General features: G+C 36.1%; 2 protein-coding genes and 1 pseudogene across 4 annotated transcripts; 2 read left to right on the top strand and 1 right to left on the bottom strand.

The window, feature by feature from the left end:
- Positions 1–4426: 4426 nt before the first annotated feature.
- LOC143582625 (glutamate--cysteine ligase, chloroplastic-like) lies at positions 4427–8382 on the top strand (annotated as a pseudogene). The gene is made up of 16 exons (XR_013144007.1): positions 4427–4722; positions 4819–4969; positions 5739–5846; positions 5946–6038; positions 6117–6200; positions 6305–6373; positions 6456–6526; positions 6623–6691; positions 6796–6889; positions 6976–7065; positions 7154–7234; positions 7344–7436; positions 7527–7607; positions 7697–7766; positions 7893–8008; positions 8097–8382. The product of XR_013144007.1 is annotated as a glutamate--cysteine ligase, chloroplastic-like (transcript).
- A 6819-nt stretch (positions 8383–15201) lies between these two features.
- On the top strand, positions 15202–16912 carry LOC143582631 (tubulin beta-6 chain-like). Its single transcript, XM_077065148.1, has 3 exons — positions 15202–15619; positions 15727–15996; positions 16081–16912. The coding sequence occupies exons 1-3, from the start codon at positions 15226–15228 to the stop codon at positions 16755–16757; spliced, it is 1341 nt and encodes a 446-aa protein (XP_076921263.1). The 5' UTR covers positions 15202–15225; the 3' UTR covers positions 16758–16912.
- Positions 16913–17514: 602 nt separating this feature from the next.
- LOC143582624 (serine/threonine-protein kinase BSK7-like) lies at positions 17515–20292 on the bottom strand. 2 transcript variants are annotated; one of them, XM_077065141.1, is made up of 10 exons: positions 20173–20292; positions 19869–20084; positions 19542–19673; positions 19319–19452; positions 19131–19236; positions 18963–19048; positions 18676–18864; positions 18434–18592; positions 18249–18362; positions 17515–18007 (listed from the first exon to the last, which is right to left on the bottom strand). In XM_077065141.1, exons 1-10 carry the CDS (start codon positions 20252–20254, stop codon positions 17765–17767), a joined length of 1461 nt encoding a protein of 486 aa, XP_076921256.1. In that variant the 5' UTR covers positions 20255–20292; the 3' UTR covers positions 17515–17764. The 2 variants fall into 2 exon arrangements, with proteins under 2 accessions (XP_076921256.1, XP_076921255.1); XM_077065140.1 differs by having other exon boundaries at positions 17516–18007; positions 19869–20087.
- Positions 20293–22061: the final 1769 nt, after the last annotated feature.

The following is a 22061-nucleotide window of genomic DNA, read 5'->3' as shown; positions in this document are numbered from 1 at the left end:
TAGATCAGGAAAAAGTGATGACTATGATACACATCCATGTTCCAATTTAAAAAAAAGTTTAGTGTTCACAATGAGGTTAATCGTCTTTCATGAACTGGATTACGTGTCTCGTTGCCTTTTTTTGTTGCAGATGATACAATAATTGCACGTTCTTAGTAGCGATGCCTTTCTTTTTCTTTTCGCAGGTTCTTTACAGGTTCATCTCTGATCATTGTTACCTTCGCCGTTCCTCTTAAACTGTAGGTGTGATTTTCTTTTTGTTTTTCCTTCTTATTTTGTGCCTTTTGGACTGCGTTCATTTCTTTGTCTTCATATTTTCCAAGCGCGTGTGTTTGTTCTTATGAAATTAGTCTTTTAGTTTTACTGTGTGTGCATTACTAATTCTCTGTTCAGGAAAAACTTCAACTGAAATAACATCGTGGACGACCAAAGTCAATGAGAATTAGAAGAAGCGGGGCGATGTTAAAAAGATACTTACGGTTACATCAATGTTGGTAGCCCAATAATTTGGTACGATAATGTGCTTACCTACACAAGTAGACGTGCCTACCTCTATGGCAACCTACTGTGGTCACTTTTCTTATGGGGCATTTAAGAAACAACTCCATAATGTAAGAAATGGCTTTTTTATATGTTGCTTTGTATTTCAAAGTTCAAACTATAAACTATATTTTACAAGTTTCTTTCAAATTTTAAGGAAACTCATATGGAATGAAGGTGTAAGAATCTCGGGTTCGTGGGTGAGCATTGGGAATGACCAATGTGTGGTCAAGGGCTTTGGAGGCTGCCAAATGTATATGTAAAGTTGTACCGTATAACTACGTACACCTGATATAGAACGTGAACTAGATGCCGGAAAAAGGATGATGACTCTTTTTTAATTACTCATTGATATTATAAATTTGTAAGCATTCTCTTTGAGATACTTAAATTGCTTTTTTATTTTTGTTTTTTTTTGTATATTATTTTAATGTTATGTGATAAATATTGATATTTATATTACATGTTTTTGATAGATAGTTTGGGTTGAAGAAAAATTTGAAGACAATGAGGCATTTGAAAGTGCGAAACCCAAGTGATAATGCCAGTGAATACTAGGTGGTCAATCTGATTCTCCATAATATCTGTCTACAAATGAACAAGGTACTGATCTAACCTTATTTGACTGTTTAAATCTCTATACACTTCTTGTTGCTTTAATTCATTATTTCAAACCGCCCATGTGCATTTCTTGATCTGCAATCTAAAATTAAACGCAATTCACAATATTTACAAATATACCCTTTTGTTTAGCTATTTCTGCTTGTAAGAATTGGCCCATTAATAAACTGAATCTCAGCACGTTTTTAACACCAATCCGACCCGTTCAGCTGCAGCAGTTAATTTGGTTTATTTTGCCAAAACACAATCTGACCAGTAATGACATTTCCAGAAATACCCTTGATGTTGATGACGTGCACCAACAATTTGACCAGAATGCCCTTTTTATGCTAATTTCGTAATGTGATACGGATCTAAAAATACCTTTAAACCCATAAATTTGCTGCATATCATTTTATTTTAACAGTTTAATCCGTTTGATGCGATTTACTCAAAGAGAGTTGAAAACTGACCCGTATATAAGATACCCTCCTAACTGCTAAATTTGGCATGTTAGTTACTAGAAACATAGGTAATACCTGACTAAATTGACCCGTAATCAAACTATTGCACCCAACATGTAGCTTCAACTTTTGTAGACATGATACTTTTTTTTATTTCTCACCAACTTTATGCAAGGATCTGCACATATTGTCCATGCTGACACTCATCTTTGACTACTTTTACCTCATTCCTAATAATGTTCATATTGTGTGCATATGAAAAGTCTTTATTTTTTTATTAGGTACATCACATTAAGATTGAAGATCGTGAATGAAGGTCATGAAGGCGAGAAGTTAAGAGTTATTAGATATTTGTTAGTTTTCCTTTTTATATGTTTGATATTTAGACTTAACTTGAGTATTGTATTACTATTGTTAGGGTTTTATTTTTATTAGATATTGTAAATAAATATTGATTTTAATTAATCAAAGCTACACTGAAAGTTTATACATTTGTAGTTAATGACAAAATAAGTACCACTAAAAGACCAAAAATTTGTAATGGCAGAAGAAAAAAGTGCCACTAAAAATTCGAAAGTTGTGATGACAAATGAAAAAAGTGTCAATAAAAGCCCATAAAGTTGTAGTGACAAATGAAGAAAGTGCCACTGATACTCCAAAAGTTTGTAGTGGCAGACGAAAGGAGTGCCATTAATAGGTTTTAGTGGTAGAGCTTCTAGTGGCACTTTTTTTGTGTGTCGCTCATTCCAACTAGGTTCTTTAATGACACTTTTTGTAGTGGTAGATGAAAAAAGTGCCACTAAAAGCCCAAAAAGTTGTAGTGGCAAACAAAAAAAATGTCACTAAAACTCCAAAAGTTTGTAGTGGCAGACGAACAAAGTGCCACTAAAAGGCTTTAGTGGTAGCGCTTCTAGTTGCACTTTTGTTGTGTGCCGCACATTCCAACAAGGTTCTTTAATAACACTGTTTTGGCTTTTTGTGGCACTTTTTGTATGTCACAAAATGGTTTTTTGTTTGTAGTGATTGTTATTATTATATGAAGTTTTTTTTGTAATAGAAAGTATAAAAGGAATTGAAATTCTATTTTTTTTTCAATAAAATTTGATAAGATGTTTCATTGGAAGTTTTAGAAAAATAATTAGCAAGTAAAAGATGCTTAATTACAAAAACCCTTCAAAGAAAACAATCTTACTTTCCCACCCACCCCTTTATATTTCTTTTAATAAACATTTTCTCTGACCATTCCAGAATACACTAACTAATTTTTAGGCTAGTTTTTGGTCGAATTTCAAAGCCTGAGTCAAACTTTACGGGTGGTGGTTTAGTTATTTGGTCGCTTATCGAAATATGAATCGGAGTTTGTAAAGGCTAGTTATTTTGTCACAACTGAATGAGCCTTAATCATAATTGAGTTTTGATAGCGTGACTCTTCATTAAAACTATTGGTGTTATTTAGTCGTACCAAGGCTTCCCATTTAAAGTGTAAGGGGTGGAGTGTTATTCGGCTATACGTCCCTTCCCTTTGCAATCGACACAATGGTGATCATGGAGGCCGCTTCGTGTGGAGCCATTGTGCAGTATGACTGTCTCTTCTATAAAGTTATTGTAATCGTACATTTTGTACATGTGGCGTCACCCAATTGTGCTATCTAGCGTTGTATAGTTTTGTTTGGTACTATCATAGTGGTCCCGCGCATACCTTCTATCTAGGGGACGCTTCTTTGGTGTTTTCCTTTCAACGACTTCGGCCCTTATTTCGGTTTAGAATTGTTGTATCCACCCGAATCCATGTCCATCTCTCTTAAACATGAAAAAAATGACAAGTTTTCGAAACGTAGGTAAACAAATAGAACTAGTGTTAAACTTAAAGTAAAACACAATGACATCACTCCCTATGTCACCCATCATAGTCATTAAAACCTTTAAAACCCGAATATATTTCTTTCCCGGGTGGGTGGGTCATAAATCTGATTTAAACCCATTTCCAATTGATAGTAATAATAATAATAATAAACCCTAATTTATCACCACTCACTGTCCACCGTCGTCATAATTACAATACAATCTCATCCATCTCGCCGTCCGGTTGCCGCCTTCTGCCACCGTAAGCCACTTAAGTTATCATGTTTTTATTATTTCTTGGCTTCAATTTTACAATTTGCTGACTCAATTAAACTTGATTTAGGGTTTTGTTACACATGTATATTTGTGCTTTTTTAACTCTGCTGGTTGTATTTGTATCCACAATTGTTCACTAGTAATTCACTATTAACTTATTATTATTATTGGTATGTAATATGTATGCTGTGTGTGTGTGTGACATACTTTGTTGCAACTTATAGATTATTATGAACTTTAATGTGATTAGTGTTGCATGAATTAGTCGAACAGCTTACGACTGGTTATCGGTCAAGGTAAAAATGCAATCTTGATATTAATAATAATAATAATAATGGTTTTTGTGTGTACAAAGATTAGTTGCTGATTTATGTATGTTTTGCAGGGATTGGAAAATGGTATTAAATTATCATTTTTTTGATTATTTTTGGTCTTATTTTTTCAATTTAGTGACTCAATTGAATTATTATCACTACATGTATATTTGAGCTTTTTAAATTGTGGTGGTATTAGTCACAATTGTTGACTAGTAATTGACTATTAACTTAATATTATTATTATAGGTATGCATGCTGTGTGTGACATACTTTCTTGCATATATTGTGATTAGTGTTGAATGAATAAGTTGAACAGCTGACGACTGATTACCGGTAAAGATAAAAATACAATCGTGATATTAATAATGATTTTTGAATATTATGTTTTGTAGGGATTAGAAAATGGTAATAATGTCTCAGACGAGTCCATCACACGGTATTCGTACCGATACTTTTCGATATAAATCGGGATATGCATCACTTTTTAGTGGAAGAAACGACACAAATGCATTTAGACGTAAGAGTTCAAGCATCGCGTTTAGTGGAAAATTGCAAAGGGGCAGTAAAGTGATTGTTGCTGCTAGTCCTCCCATGGAGGACGCAGTGGTTGCTACCGAGCCACTTACGAAAGAAGATCTTGTTGGATACCTTGCATCTGGCTGCAAGTCTAAGGAAAAATGGAGGTTTAGCTTCTACTTAATATTGTCTGATAATTTTGTGTCATTCGTTTAGATTAATATTCGTTGTTAGTGATTGGTCTTGTTGTATTGTTTTGACAGAATAGGAACTGAACATGAAAAATTCGGGTTTGATCTTAAAACATTGCGTCCTATGACGTATGAACAAATTTCTCATCTGCTAAATGCTATTTCTGAGAGATTTGATTGGGATAAAGTCATGGAAGGTGACAATATAATTGGACTCCAACAGGTAATCTGCATATTTATTTTTAAGTTTTACTGATTCAATAGAATGTTTTTTTTGGAAGTTTAAGCTCGTTTGGTGAAGGTTTGTAATGTACAAGTTTTCAGAAATCAATAAAAAAAAGATACAGAAATTTGTAGTAGGCAACTATGAATTGTAAATTTTACATTGCCGTTGTCGCTATTGACAAAAAATGCGTGTTCATCTATTTTACTTTAATAAAATTTAGCTTTTAGTCTTTTAGGCAAACTAAAAATAAGTTCTAGTTTTGGATTCTGTTTTCTATCTTATACTTTCTGAAAGGGAAACGGCAAAACACTATTTTCATTTCTTTTGTTAAAACAGAAATCATAACTCTGTTTATGTTACCAAAAAAATGTTAATAGAAAAACAGAAGGGATAATTTCATATATCCCCCCCTCAAAACTTGATAAAATATCATATTTACCAAACAAAAAATAATATCAAGTTCACTCTTTCAAAATTTTGGCATTTATACCCTCCTATTCAAACTTGCAGTGGGATATGAGAATTTGGAGTGTAAGGAGAAAGTGAAGGTTATGATGGTCATATTATAAAATGTACTTAATAATATGGACAAATATGAAACTTTCAAGTATTTTAAATGAGTATATCTGATATTAATGTTTGTGTATTGTATAGGTGGATATGGTATTATGCAAGTTTTATTGGTATCTTGTTTACAAAACAAAACCTAAGATGTTTCTTTTATGTACCTTACTAAAATATTGTACATTCTATTATTTTTGTTTAGGGGAAACAAAGTATATCTTTGGAACCTGGTGGTCAATTTGAGCTTAGTGGCGCTCCTCTTGAAACTCTGCATCAAACTTGTGCAGAAGTTAATTCACATCTTTACCAGGTTTGTATATATAACCTGTACATTTAAATGTGAAATATGATATTTTTTAATTATTTGCACCTTGTTCATAGTTTTTTGACATACGGGCTTACCTTACAGGTTAAAGCTGTTGCTGAAGAGATGGGAATTGGATTTATAGGAATCGGTTTCCAGCCAAAATGGGAACGGAAAGATATACCAATAATGCCCAAGGTAAATATATATTTAATACTTAACTGTTTTTTGATAAACTATATCTCAATAATTAGTAAAAATAAAATTTGCTCACAGGGAAGATATGAGATTATGAGGAATTACATGCCTAAAGTTGGTTCTCTTGGACTTGACATGATGTTCAGGACATGTACTGTTCAGGTGAGTTGATTTATTTAAACTAAATGCAATTATTGTTTTAAGTATATCTTCATTTTGTTTATTTTTTAACACGGAGGTAAGTGAGTGTATGTGATTATTAACAGGTTAATTTGGACTTCTCTTCTGAAGCTGACATGATAAGAAAATTCCGTGCTGGTCTTGCTTTACAACCCGTGAGAAAATTACCTGCTTTGCCCATTATGCCCCTGTAGAATTTATGATGATATGTGTATCTCATGGTTTAACGTTCATCAGATCGCTACAGCACTGTTTGCTAATTCACCATTTACAGAAGGGAAACCGAATGGTTATCTCAGTATGAGGAGGTGATTTTCTATTATATTTTGCGTCACTAATATTTATTTATTAATTACATTATACATATGGGAATGTATAGTGACGGTGCTAAATTCTTTTATCAGCCAAATATGGACAGACACCGATAATAATCGCTCTGGAATGCTTCCTTTTGTCTTTGATGATTCTTTTTGGTAATTTTTCTATGATTTAATGGACTATATATTTTTCTCTGTTTTTACAAGAAGGTTTATACAGTATGCTAATATGCTGAATATGCTCTGTTTGATGACATCAGATTTGAGCAATATGTTGAATATGCTCTCGATGTGCCAATGTATTTTGTATATCGGAAGAAAAAGTACATCGACTGTGCTGGATTGTCCTTCAGGGTTTGACACTTTTACTAAAAGCCTAATAGTCAACTTAACTATGTTTAACTAAGCAGTTTGTGAGAATAACTGTCATAAACTTACAGGACTTCCTTGCGGGGAAACTCCCTTCACTTCCAGGAGAATATCCAACTATCAATGATTGGGAGAATCACCTCACAACAATATTTCCCGAGGCATGATAAGAACACAATAAAGTCGAATTTCTTCGGTTTTATTAGTTTTAATTTAATGTAGTTATAACACCGTTTGTTGATTATCTAGGTGAGACTTAAAAGATATTTGGAAATGAGGGGTGCTGATGGTGGACCATGGAGGAGGTTATGTGCATTGCCTGCTTTATGGGTATGTTTTTTGAAAATTAAATCATCAAGGTGTTGTCTTTTCTTTTATTTTTTTATGTTTTTTTTTGTTTTTTGTTTTGGATTTCAATTGTGCTGCAACTGAACTGCAGGTGGGCTTATTGTATGATGACATTTCTCTGCAAAATGTTTTGGACATGACGGTGGATTGGACTCGAGAAGAAAGACAGATGTTAAGAAATAAGGTAATATGACAGTATAATAATTAAATTTCTTGTTTATGGGTTTGTTTTTCTCACTGTAACGTCGACATGTCGTAACATAATGTTTTTCAGGTGCCTGTAACTGGTCTGAAAACTCCATTCCATGATGGATTGCTGAAACATGTTGCTGAAGAAGTTTTGACATTTGCAAAGGTGATTATAATTTATAAAACTGTTTGATACTCTCGTGTCATGTTGTTAAATCCAGTAAAAGTGTCTTTTAACAAGCACCTTTTGTTCAGGATGGCCTGGAGAGACGAGGATATAAAGAAACAGGTTTCTTAAATGAAGTAGCAGAGATGGTTCGAACAGGTGAACTGTGCTTCTTTTATCTTCTCTTTATTAATTTTGTAAATACTATTTAATATAATACTTTCAACCTGTTTGACCCGTTACCAATTTAGCTAAAATTATTTTTTTTTTCTCCATGCGCTGCAGGTTTAACGCCAGCAGAGAAGCTTCTGGAACTGTATCACGGGAAATGGGGACAAAACGTGGACCCTGTATTTGAAGAACTACTCTACTAAGACACTCAAGTTCTTGTCCATATTTTTGTATGTATGTATCTATAGTCGATATCTATAGACTATAGGTTTCTTATCACTTTTTTGCGCTTAACAATCTGCACACGTTATTTTGTAGGAATAAGTTGTGTTTCGCGTGCATGAAGTGATCACGGAATTGGTTGCTGGTGTGATCATCAATGCAGCAAGAAACATTTATGAGCTATAATAGTATAATACCATTCAAGACCTCCAATTGCAGGCTCCTTAGTTGACCTGCAGATTTACTTAAAATAAAAATAATCTTTGTATTTGTATTTATTTCCTTCAAGACAACCATTCTTCTGTTTAATTATCAAATATCATTAAGCAGGATGTAGACATTATGTTTTCTTAGATATCACAATCACAATATGCATTGTGTTGAGTTGTTTTCATAGGTGTTACAAGGTCTCAGGTTCGAATCTATTTTTTGCAAACTACTTGATCTCAGTATTAGTGGGACCCACGGCAAATATTATATTTTTAGCTAGATATTAGCTAGGATCATGATGTTTAACACTGTAGCAATTTTGTCTTCAACAACATGAATATTGGACTATGAAATTATTTGTGGGGAGCCATTCTGCATCTGAAAACTTGTTCATGTGTAAGCTGACATGAACCCATGTGACCCTCATGCTGTCCATGACCTACCATGTTACTTGTTTACTAATATACTTTATTTTTATTTGATTTTTTTGTTTGTTCTTTTGTATTTATGTGAAAATGATCTTGTAACTACCTCATACAATAATGAAAACATACTTATTGCCATGATCTATGACTTGTAATCACCATTAATAGTTTGTTAATTCAACTCATTTAGCTACAATCAAAGATAGGGTTGTCACTTTTACCTGAAACCCAACCCCAAAAAACCCAACTCGAAGAACCTGAACCCGAGGAAAGAGTAACCCGAATTTGGGTTGGTTCTCGGGTTTGATTTATAAGATTTGGGTCAACCCGAATAAACTTTTAGTTTTGAATTAAATATATTTTTATATATAATAGGCTAAGTCTTAGCCACTAAAGTTATCAGACTCTGGCTCTAATCGACTGTTGTCATTTTAGCTATTATGGATCGATTTCTTATTATTAGTTTATGTTTTCCATTTATTACTAATAGCAACCGTAATCAAACAACCAATTATGCCTATTAAACCGTGATTCTAGCATAGTTTGTTATGATTTGATTTCCATAGTTATCTCTTTCTATTGTAGTCTATATTCTTGATTGTAACTCTTATGAATTATTCAATAGCAATTACCAATAACAATCTCCTGTTGATATGGTATCAAGAGCCAGAATCAACTCCTAAAATGTTCCCTAACCCTAATCGGCATTCATCTGCCTCTCCTCAAATTTTCCAGCCGACGCAATCTCCGGCCTAATTCTCTGCTTCAATGGCGGCTATTCTTAGTTTTTCTCACCAAGAGAAGACAACCCACAATTCCCACAAATTTCCCTTCACTCTCAAACCCACAAATTACGGCTACTGGCGCTCCATGCTTGAATCGTTTCTCACATCTCATAACCTATTTGGTTATATTGATGGTACCGTCCCCTGTCCAGATCAAAAAGTACAAGTTGGCGAGGCTACAACGGACAATCCCAGCTATACTCCTTGGATTTCGAATGACGCTCATATTCGAACTCTCCTTATCTCAACCGTCTCTGAAGAATCATACCAACACATTCAAGGAAAAACCTACCGTGCCGTCTGGCAGTCTCTAGAACGGGCCTATGCGCCTAGCACCGCCTCACACGAATTTTTTCTCAAGAGCCAGCTCCTTCGCATCACCATGAAGGGTGATGAAAAACCAATTGACTACCTATGCAGGGCTCAAGAATATGCCACTGCACTCGCTAACATTGGAAAACTGGTACTGGACAGCGATCTCGTTATGCACACTCTTGCGGGGCTTCGTGAAGAATACAACGCCTTAAAAGGCAACGTGCTAGGAAGAAACCCTCCCATCTCGTTCAACGAGATCTACTCCCTGCTGTCCGACCATGACTATACAGTCAATAAAACTTTCAGCCCCAATCCCTCGGCCTTTCTGGCCACGACTCAATAACCCAGCCAGCCCTCGGCTGTCCCAAACCCCCGAAACCTGGAACAGTTGCAACATCAGCTTCAAAACCTTCAACTAGCCGCTTCTCAACTAAGCTATCAACTGCAGCCCATCCCCTCACAACCTCAGGCCTATTTTGGATCTCGATCCTCCAATAATAACCGAACTGGCCGAAACAATAGGGGTCGGGGTAATTCTCGTGGTTCTTTCAATCCACGCTCTAGAGACAATGGTGGCACAAGGCAGTTCTCTTGGGCTTCAACTCAAAACACCGTCTATGGCCATTACAATCGGTGTGGAATAGCCCATTTACCATCTCAGTGTCCGAATCAACACAATCAACAGCCACGGTCTGCTCCTCAGGCCAATTTCACTGCTTTTTCGGATGTTGCTTCTTCTTCCGGAAGTGCTTGGAAACCCGACACTGGTGCCACACATCACGCCACACCAGACTTATCGAACCTGGACAATTCTGAGGCATATTATGGTAACGATTCCTTACTTATTGGCAATGGTTCCTCTATACCAATTTTTCGTATCGGATCCTCAAAAATCTACTCGTCTAATAAAACCTTTAATCTTTCTGATATTCTTCATGTTCCCAAACTTAAACAAAATCTTTTATCTGTTCAAAAATTTTGCCTTGACAATGATGTCTTTTTTGAATTTCATTCATCTTATTTTCTTGTGAAGGACGAGTCTACCCGAACTACCCTCCTCACGGGCCTCAGTGAGCAAGGCTTGTACTCTATCCGCCTTCCTCAACTCAAGAATCTACCCAAGGTTGCTTTTACTGCTGTCAAGGCTTCATCGGATGTTTGGCATCAACGCTTAGGACATCCACATGCTCAAGTTTTTAATTCCATTGTTTCCCATTGTTCTTTACCCGTTTCTAATAAATTGTCAAAACAGTTATGTTCTTCTTGTCAAATGGGTAAGTCATCAAAATTACACTTATCTGAATCAAATTTTCGTAGTAATAATATTTTGGATCTTATATATTGTGATGTTTGGGGCCCTACCCCGTCACCATCTATTGACGGCCACCGTTATTTCTTGGTATGTGTTGACCATCATACTCGTTACATGTGGCTTTACCCCTTATCTCAAAAATCTGATGTCTATGCCATCTTGACCAATTTCATCACCATGGTTGAACGCCAATTTAACACAAAGTTAAAATGCATCCAATCGGATTGGGGTGGTGAGTTTCGTCCACTTGCTACTCTCTGCCGCAACCTTGGGATTCTTCACCGTCGTTCTTGTCCTCACATAAGTGAGCAGAAGGTTTTGTGGAACGTAGACATCGACATGTTGTAGAAACGGGTCTTTCTCTCATGGCCCAGTCTCACCTCCCTCAGCGGTTTTGGCATTTTTCTTTTGAAACCGCGGTCTATCTAATTAACCGCATGCCCTCCCGTGTGTCCTCAAACAAATCTCCGTTTGAGCACACTTATGGCCAGAAACCAGATTACTCCTTCCTACGGGTGTTTGGTTCTCAGTGTTTCCCATATCTTCGTCCCTACAACCACCACAAAATCAAATTTCGTTCCACGCCTTGCGTGTTTCTCGGCTATAGCCATTCCCATCACGGCTATCGGTGTTTCGATCCTCTCACCGAGCGCACTTACATTGCTCGCCATGTTCGTTTTAACGAATAACTCTTTCCATATGCTCCATCGCCTAAGTCACCCTCACCACCACCCTCTTCCCCTTATGTTTCCATCTACCCTAACCCACCTCCTGGTTTTGGTTTTCCGACTGATCCCATCACTCCACCACAATCTACACCTAACAGCCCCTCTCCTACACCCTCGGCCCAACCCATCTTCAACAACACCACCACTAACCCATCCACAGCCCAATCCACCTCCACATCAGCTCACTCTCCCACACCCACGGCCCAATCCACCCCCATTCCGCCCCAATCCTTGGCTGCCCCAAGCAGCCATTCTTCTCCAGCAGCCAACCGTCCCCGGCCTGCACATCTTCGGCAGCAACCAAAACAACCGGATCGGTACAATCCGGCTGCATACACCGCTACCGCCTCGTCTCTCTCTATCGAACCTCCTACCTTTACCATTGCCAACAAGTACCCTGAATGGAACCATGCTATGTCCGAAGAATTGGACGCACTCTATAAGAATGGTACATGGACTCTTGTTCCACCTGTCCCAAATTCTAATGTGGTTGATTGCAAATGGGTTTACAAGTTAAAAACTGATGAAAATGGGAAAATCAGCAGGTACAAGGCACGCTTGGTTGCAAAGGGTTTTCATCAACAGCATGGGGTTGATTATCATGAAACTTTCAGCCCCGTTATAAAACCGGTCACCATTCGGACAGTTTTGTCCCTGGCAGTTACAAACCGGTGGCCCTTACGGCAGTTGGATATTCAGACGGCATTCCTACATGGTAATCTGGAAGAAAATGCGGCAACCGCCAGGCTTTATTGACCCCAACAAACCGGATCATGTCTGTTTGCTCCATAAAGCCCTTTATGGCCTTAAGCAGGCACCTTGTGCCTGGTTCAACAAATTGTCTACCGTCCTTCTTCAGCTGGGGTTTCATGGGTCCAAAACAGATCCTTCATTGTTCATTATTAACTCCTCGGGCTTACTTGTTTACCTTCTAGTCTATGTTGATGATATAATTATCACGGGAAATGACTCGAATGTCGTCTCCAACATCATTGAGCGCCTTGACTCACTTTTTGCTCTAAAAGACTTGGGTCAATTGCATTATTTTCTTGGAGTAGAGTTCATCCAGAAGAATTCGGATCTTGTCTTGTCACAACGAAAGTATATTAATGACATTTTGCACCGTGCCGGTTTGACAAATTGCAAACCCATCTCCACTCCCATGGGCACTTCTCATGTGCTCCTTCCTGATGATAGCCCTTTACTTGATGACCCTTCTCGTTACAGACAAATTGTCGGGGCTCTTCAATATGCCACTCTTTCTCGACCCGACATTGCTTTTGCTGTCAGTCGGGTTTGTCAGTTCATGCATGCTCCTACGGATAATCACTGGTCCGCTGTCAAACGTATACTACGCTACCTGAATGGCACAATCAACATGGGCCTGGATTCGTCACAACACAAGGTATCGATTACAGGCCTTCTCTGACTCTCATTGGCAAGCTGACCTACGGGCCTTTTCCGACTCTGATTGGGCAGGCTGCCCTATCGACCGTCGCTCCACGGGGGGATTTGCCATCTATCTAGGCTCTATTCTTGTCTCTTGGTCGGCTAAAAAGCAGAAAACGGTCTCTCGCTCTTCAACTGAATCGGAATATAAAGCCATCGGCGACACTGTTGCAGAACTGATTTGGCTAAAATCACTCCTTCAAGAACTTGGTTTGGACAGTGGAGCTCCCACTCTTTGGTGTGACAATCTTGGTGCTACTTATCTCACTGCTAATCCAGTTTTTCATGCCCGCACCAAACATGTGGAAGTCGATTACAATTTTGTTCGCGAACAGGTCTCACAGGACAATCTTAGCGTAAAGTTTATCTCAACAAAGGAACAAATTGCTGACATCTTCACCAAGCCACTGCCCTCACAAAAGTTTGATTTCTTACGGTCCAAGTTACAGATTGCTGACCGCCCTGAACTTGTGGGGGAATATTAAACCGTGATTCTGGCATAGTTTGTTATGATTTGATTTCCATAGTTATCTTTAGTTTCCATTGTTATCTCTTTCTATTGTAGTCTATATATTCTTGATTGTAACTCTTATGAATTATTCAATAACAATTACCAATTACAATCTCCTGTTGATAATGCCTGATGGAATACGATTTTGGTTCGAGTTAGCTTTGCTCTTATTTTGAATTGTTTTATCAAGTCAGTTAATTTTTATTATTTGATTATCTGTGTTACAAGCAAAGAAGAATACGTTGTTTTAAATTTAGCATTGTAGTTAAAAAAAATGGTTTTTTTGTTTTTTTTAGGATACTCGAAACCCGATTAACCCAACACGAAAAAACCCGAACCCGAAAAACGTAGTTATTAAAAAAAAATTGGTTTTGTGTTTTTTTCTAGGATACTCGAAACCCGATTAACCCAATCCGAAAAAACACGAACCCGAAAAACCTGTGAGAGATTTGGGTTGGGTTTCGAGTCAAGATTTGAAACTTTGAAACCCAAAAAATCCGAAACTCGAAGAACACCCTAATCAAAGGGTTTAACAAGGTATTTTTGTAATTACCATGGTCATGGTTAGAACCAATTTTAAATAGAGAACTGTTCTCATGGTTACGGTTAAGAGTAACGAGTTGAGATATTTGTTTTTGAATCTAAAAGAGATTACCTAAAGTAATGTGAATGAAGTGAAAGAACACCTAAGAAATGTGAGATGATAATATAGTTAGGAGGAAGACAACTTAACCTCTTAATTACATTGCTTTAGATGTTAATAAACTTTAACTTAATTAATTACTTGACAAAATCATTACAACCATACCAACTTGGTGTTGTGAATGTTCATGATGTGACTTAAAATGACTAGAGTTCCTAATATGGTTTAGTTTTCTAGTTAGGTAGCAAAAGTCATCATTACAAGATAATATTATTGTCAAAGTATTGGATTATGGGTTAATGACAACCATCAAAGTTGTCATCCTAGACCTAACAATCACGCGGACCGTTGATCTAATGTTGACCATAGACCGAGGTTACTATAATGATGATCTAATGTGTTTCGAGATTAAAAAAAAACCGATACGGAAACATGAAGATGCAGTGAGTTGACGTGGATATTCGTCGTTTAAGTGTTAAATAAAAAAAATAAATTATTGCAAAAAAAAAAAAAAACATTGGATACTTCAATGGTATGCAAGTGACTGCCAACATGACAGGTAGAACAATTTGCATTTGATTTTTAGCTCCATAATGTAGTGTAGTATATTCTACTCTTATTATTATTATTTCTTATACACAAAACAAAAACACACCACATGGAAATGACTTATTATTTAATATCATCACTAGTTATATTATTCATTTTTCAAATATAAAAGAATTAAAAATATCATTGTCACCATCAAAATCTAACTACAAAACCCCTCATTTCTCATTCATTTTTCATTGACACCTTGCTTTATTTTTTTTTAAAGTAACATCCCAAACATTTTATTCAAAAAAAAATGAGAGAAATTCTACATGTTCAAGCGGGACAATGCGGTAACCAGATCGGTGGCAAGTTTTGGGAGGTCGTTTGTGACGAGCATGGTATCGACGCAACGGGCAAATACATTGGTAACAGTCAAGTCCAGTTAGAAAGGGTCAATGTGTACTATAATGAGGCTAGTGGTGGAAGATATGTACCTAGGGCCGTGTTAGTGGACCTTGAGCCCGGTACTATGGATAGTCTACGTACCGGCCCATATGGTAACATATTTAGGCCCGATAACTTTATTTTTGGACAAAATGGTGCGGGTAACAATTGGGCTAAAGGGCATTACACCGAAGGCGCCGAGTTAGTTGACACGGTTCTCGATGTCGTTCGTAAAGAAGCCGAGAATTGTGATTGTTTGCAAGGTAAAAACAAATTTACTTTTTATAAAAAAAACAGCATAATGTAAAATGATATTATATGATATGATATGATGTTATAAGTTAAAAAATAATATATTATTATGTGACAGGTTTTCAAGTATGCCACTCACTTGGAGGTGGGACCGGGTCAGGTATGGGTACTTTATTAATATCCAAGATCCGTGAAGAATATCCGGACCGGATGATGTTGACTTTTTCGGTCTTCCCATCACCTAGAGTGTCCGACACGGTCGTCGAGCCTTACAACGCCACTCTTTCCGTCCACCAGCTCGTCGAAAACGCCGACGAGTGCATGGTTCTCGATAACGAAGCATTGTACGACATTTGTTTCCGCACACTCAAGCTCACAAACCCGAGTTGTAAGTCAACTAACCAATAAGCTGAATAACCCGTATATAAAAAAATAATAAAAGTTTAAAATTTAAATATATTTTTATATGCAGTTGGGGACTTAAACCACTTGATCTCCACAACAATGAGTGGGGTCACTTGTTGCCTCCGGTTTCCGGGTCAACTGAACTCTGACCTTCGCAAACTCGCGGTGAACTTGATCCCGTTCCCTAGGTTACACTTCTTCATGGTTGGGTTCGCACCATTAACTTCAAGAGGATCACAACAATACCGCGCTTTAACAATCCCGGAGCTAACTCAACAAATGTGGGATGCTAAAAACATGATGTGTGCAGCCGACCCACGCCACGGGCGTTACTTGACCGCCTCGGCCATGTTTCGTGGCAAAATGTCAACGAAAGAAGTCGACGAACAAATGATTAATGTACAAAACAAGAACAGTTCTTATTTTGTTGAGTGGATTCCTAATAATGTGAAGTCTAGTGTGTGTGACATTCCACCGACTGGGCTGTCGATGTCTTCGACGTTTATGGGGAATTCGACGTCGATTCAGGAGATGTTTAGGCGAGTGTCGGAGCAGTTTACGGTTATGTTTAGGCGGAAGGCGTTTCTGCATTGGTATACTGGTGAAGGAATGGATGAGATGGAGTTTACGGAGGCCGAAAGTAATATGAATGATTTGGTGTCCGAGTATCAGCAGTATCAAGATGCTGTGACTGATGAAGTTGAAGAGGAGGAGTATGATGATGAAGATGTTGAAGAAAATTGAAAGTCAACTATTCTTGAAAGTCAAAGTCAAAGTCAACTGTGTGTAGTGGTGTTTTGAGGGAGTTGATTTGTGTGTATTTTATTGTTCTGGTGTTGAATTTGGATTTGTTATATTCCATTGTTTTATTGCCAATAAAGTATTCCATTTAAGAACAATGATCTCTTTAAAGTAGGGGTATGCGTAGTGCGGTTCGTACGGTTTTGGGCTAATAACGCACCGGAAGCCAATGTTTCGGTTTTTTTTATTTGGTTTTGGTTTTTTCGGTTCTGCTAATCGAGTTTTGAGTTTTTGGGCCAAAGAAATTTGACCCATGTTATTTTGAAATTGCGCCTAATATTTTTTAAAAAAAGATAACTAGTATAATATTTGCACATTTTGGCTTAAAATATTAATAGTTAATAAAAGATACTTACATTTAAAACGATTTGATATCATCCAAATCGATAATTGATTAACGTTAAAAATAAAACAAATATACAAGTTTATAAACCATAAACGATCCAACGAAAAAGTAATTCACAAATCGGCTTTTTTGGTTCAGTTTTTTCGGTTTTTTACATAACACAAAACCGAACCAAAACCGATATTTCGGTTTTTACTAAAAGCCAAAACCAAACCATCAGCTCCTAATTTGGTTTGTTTTTTTCGGTTTTTCCGGTTTCGTGCTCGCCCCTACTTTAAAGATAACTTACCTAATACCAAGGGTAAATATGTCATTTCACCACCTTTGAAAATTGGTCCTTAGGAATCAACTTGCTCAATATAATGCTTCAAGAAAGCAACAAAAGTTATACAAACAAAGCAAAGCTACGAGCTTTATGCATTACAAATTACAATCACACCCTTTTCTGTGATCAAGATTCACTATTCACATAAAAATGACAACTTTTATGTCAAAAAGCCAGTTTCTTGGACACCCTTTTGATGGTTTCTTGAATGCTGCAAAGGATAAGAAGATCAAGGGATATTTTCATTTTTTTTATATTTTCTTTTGTTGCTTGGAACGATTAAGTGACGGGTCTTTTCTCTTCAAGAACCGACCCTTCTTTGAGTGCGGTTTGTGCTTCGTTTTCCCTTCCCAAAGCAAAAAGAGCAGCCGCTTGTAAATAAGAAGCAATATGCCAAACCGGGGTTATAACTTGCGCTTGAACTGCATCATTAAGCGCCTCTTGTGGATTATCATTCATGAGATGTGATAGGCTTCGGCGTGCATAGACCGTTGGCGAGACCATGGTTCCTACATCAATGAACTGCAAAAAGAAATAAAAACAAAAAACTCTGTTTAAACTAATCAATGTTTTCATAACCAGACTGGTCATACCGGTTTCAACAATCAGATGACGTCATAAATAACTTAAAAAATAATATGAAACTATTTTATCTTCCGGTTAGAGCCGCTCCCGTTTGCCTTATGTTACGAAACACTGCTTTATAATTAAATGAAAAATTATAGAGAATTTAATATACTTGACATAATAATCATAATATAACCTGTGTATAGTATTCTATTGCGGTTTTAAATTCTTTATGGCGAAAAGCCACATCCCCTTTTTTCTTGGAGTTTAATGTGTCCTGCATCTGATTTGTCCACATATGGAATGAAAGCTGCAAACCATTAAAAAAATCAAGTTTCACGCTTGTTGACTTTGAAACGAAAAAGTCAAACCAAAACAAACCTCTGTTGCTGTTCCCTCATCATCTTTGTAGCCTAAACTTTCCAACATTTCATGTATGGCTGTAAAGTCCTTTCTTAAACACGCATCACCAAGTGGGGTCATCGACATAGCGGGCCCACCACCACCTTGCGGTATACTCATTAATACACGAGAAGGCACCTGTGAATCGATATTCACATTCTTAAAATCTTAACACAACAATAAACAAAAAAAAACATAAATTACAATCGTTAAATCATTACCTCGGTTTCCTTTTGAAGAGGAAGTAAAGCAGTAACCAATAAAGTTGGATTTGGGCGTTCACGTGGCTCGTATTCTAAGCATCTTGAAGCCAACCGAACCAGTTCGGTCCCGTCTTCATTAGAAAACTGTCCTTCTAAACAAGAATCCGTAAGCATTTGAAGGTTTCTGTCTCTTATTAAGTCAAGAGCCTGTTATATACACATAATATGATTATAATCATAAATTCATAATAACATTTTTTTTACAAAATAAGTATAAGCACAAAAACATATATAATGATACATACATGGCTAGGAGGAATATGTTTTCCACTTAAAAGGTCAAGCAAAAGTGCGCCAAAGCTATACATCACACTTTCTGGTGTTACTCTCCCTATAAGTTAATAAAAACAAGTGTCACAACTCAATAAAAATAAATAAATAAAGTGCACATTTATAGTTAAGAAAGTCTATACCGGTCCTTAGATACTCGGGAGGGGTGAACGCCAAATTTGTACTATAACTCTTTCCATCTCTACTGTTCTTCATCAATCCAAAGCACGAGAGTCTTGGATTAGCATCCTGCAACATATGCGATATTAACTATCAAGAATCAAATAATAGTACCATAATAAAGGTATTAACAAAAAGCGTAAAAATGTACATCATCGAAGAGTATTCTATAGGCGTGAAGATCATGGTAAAGAGCACGGCCTTGACTTGTACAATATTCTAGAGCCTCTGCAAGATGTAACGCCACCCGTAATCGCATTGCCCATTTCATAGGTTGTGTTTCCCCTAGATCAAGATAGATATATTATCATTCATAATATAGACCAACTTTACATGATAAAGATACCTATTTTTTTCTTTAAAATATTACTTACAATGAAACAAGTGCTTTGCAAGTGTTTCATGTGGCATAAACTCGGCAACTAGTAGTCTTTCATCACCTTCACAACAACATCCAATTAGATTAGCCAATCTTGGGTTCCTAAGCTGACCGACTGCTCTTGCTTCTTCCTGTGATAGCATGATAAAAATGTGATCTTTTTAACGTTGAGGTTTAGTGATTCACAATATTAAACTATAAAGATCACCGATGAGTATAAAGCAGTCGACTTTTTGTACAAACCATTTGACTGTTCAATGTAATGTTGTAAACAGACTATGTATCTTTCTTGTGAAAACACAAAATATATAAGAAAGAGTACTTGCCAAGAACTGTCCCGAATCGGGCCATGCGGATCTATCAAACCGTTTGATGGCAACCCGTTTTTGGTTCTGCAACTCACCTTTATAAACCACATTAGGGGCTTTATCCCCGTGTTCCGAGACAATATTTTCCACCGAAAAACTCGATGTAGCCGTCTTAAGTTGGTCAATGGAGAACACACGAAATGAAGGCAAATCGCTTCCGTCACCTGTCTCTTCTTTTTATGTAATAAATCATACTTTGGTTAAACAATCCGTCAACGGTGATATAAAGGGATATGCGATTTAATAATATTAACGTACCGACATTATGGGATTCGGCAATCACTCCATTTGTTTGTGTAACACAGCAACATGAGCAGAGTCTTGAAAACTCACACCCCATTGTTAAGTTGTCTTTAAGCTTCAAAATCAAAAGTTTAAATTACTTTTGAGATCAAGCTTTTACAAATAGTAAATCAAATCCAAATTTACTTTGAAAATATGCATATTTAGGACTTATTTTTAAACATGTAAATTATAAATTATAAAAAATAAAAAAATTTTAAAAGGGTCATCTACTCAAAACTTATCTTTTCTTGTCTTATATATTTGTTTACAAAAATGATGGTTTGTTTGCTAGAAAAAAGCCAACACCATGATCACAAAATGAAGTGATTGACTTTTTGAACAATTTTAAAACAATTAAAAACCATTTTCCAAAAAAAAAAAAGACTTTTAAGAACAAGAAAGTTAAGACAAAAATTGCAGGCAACATAAATTTGTATCTACATGATCACAACTGATATTATCCTATGTAATTCATTTCTTTGATTATAATTTTCAATATTCAAAACCAGTGTCTTTTTAATATTCTAACATCTACAGATTGCATTAATATTTAGTAATTAATCAAGAAACAGCAGCAGTTGTATGTACCTTATTAGGGCTTCAATAAAACCTCATCCTCCAATCAAACAAGCAAAAAGAAACTCCTTTTAGCTGAACCAAAAGCATAACACATAAGGGGTTATGATCAAGAACATCAAGAAAATGATAAAAACAATAAAAGTTTGAAACTTTTTGCTTCAAACACCTGCAACTGATGGACCCATTTGAGTAAACTTATAAAAAGATAAAAACTTGAAGTGGGACTTGAAATCTTGAATGAATAATATTATTAATAATATTAATAATAATAATTTTTTCTAGTTTGCACTTGATTACTGTCTTTGATTTTCCAAATTCCACCGACAACAATCTTGTTTTTAACTTTTTGCCTGCCTGTGATTGTCTTGTCTCATCATTACCCTCCAAAAAACACACACACCATCACTACACTAATTACACTAGTTGTTAAAAACTACTATTATTAACAGTTGTGTTATTGTTTATTACATATTATTATTATATGTTGTGTTGGAGAAAAATGATGGTTTGTGTTGTGTTATCCATGTCTATATTGCATGTAACCAGGAAGCTGAATACATGGGCACACACGTGGTCATAAGATATATGTTGTTGCTTGTAAATATATATTAACTTTTAACTATGATTCTATGAACTAAGTATACATACTTGATTGTCACAATCTCACAAGTTGTTAATGTGAGGGATGTGTTACACGGTTACACCCCGGCTAACGGTAAGGGAGTACGTGACGGATTGATAGTATTTCTTAAAACGATGGAAAAGTAATAGGTTTCGTTACGATAAGTTTAAAAGTACAACCATAAATAATGTAATAATAAGGTTTTTTAAGAAAGTTATACACCATGATTTAATGCCACTAAGTTAGGCCTTTAAAATATCCATCCATCCCTATCAAATCCCATATTTTAGTTCTTAACGCTTACTTGAGAGCATGCTTTATATACGTACTAGCTTTAGAGCACAAGTAATACACGAAAATATATAAATAGATTTAAGTAATAAATAGATAATGTATATGAAAAAAATGTATTATATACATATTTCTATTTATTCTATGTATACAAACAAAATTTGCATTTACAATTTACAAAAAATTCATCTTGTATATATTGTATTTATAGTTTTTCTATTTATATTAATACCTTAAGATACTGATTCCATAAAGCATTTTTAACAATACCTTCAGACATTATGCATTTTAGTTATCTAGGTTGACCCATTGACTAATTTTTTGTGACCCATAACCCAGTGACTAAGTTAAGGTGATCCAAATGAACATG

Source organism: Bidens hawaiensis, unplaced genomic scaffold (genome assembly GCF_021521415.1).
Source record: "Bidens hawaiensis isolate Kalapana, Puna unplaced genomic scaffold, B.hawaiensis_p1.1 tig00031816_1, whole genome shotgun sequence".
Lineage (NCBI taxonomy): Eukaryota > Viridiplantae > Streptophyta > Magnoliopsida > Asterales > Asteraceae > Bidens > Bidens hawaiensis.
Note: the sequence above shows the minus strand (reverse complement) of the source record. Positions and strands in the feature narration are given on the sequence as shown.

What these genes read in the sequence shown, in the direction of transcription:
- LOC143582631 (XM_077065148.1), top strand. Translation starts at nt 15,226, where the DNA reads ATGAGAGAAATTCTACATGTTCAAGCGGGACAATGCGGTAACCAGATC. An exon ending in GAATTGTGATTGTTTGCAAG is followed by an intron (nt 15,620 to 15,726) that starts GTAAAAACAAAT and finishes ATTATGTGACAG; the next exon opens with GTTTTCAAGTATGCCACTCA. An exon ending in CAAGCTCACAAACCCGAGTT is followed by an intron (nt 15,997 to 16,080) that starts GTAAGTCAACTA and finishes TTTTATATGCAG; the next exon opens with TTGGGGACTTAAACCACTTG.
- LOC143582624 (XM_077065140.1), bottom strand. Translation starts at nt 20,254, where the DNA reads ATGGGGTGTGAGTTTTCAAGACTCTGCTCATGTTGCTGTGTTACACAA. An exon ending in TGCCGAATCCCATAATGTCG is followed by an intron (nt 20,088 to 20,172) that starts GTACGTTAATAT and finishes TTACATAAAAAG; the next exon opens with AAGAGACAGGTGACGGAAGC. An exon ending in CTCTTCAAAAGGAAACCGAG is followed by an intron (nt 18,593 to 18,675) that starts GTAATGATTTAA and finishes ATCGATTCACAG; the next exon opens with GTGCCTTCTCGTGTATTAAT.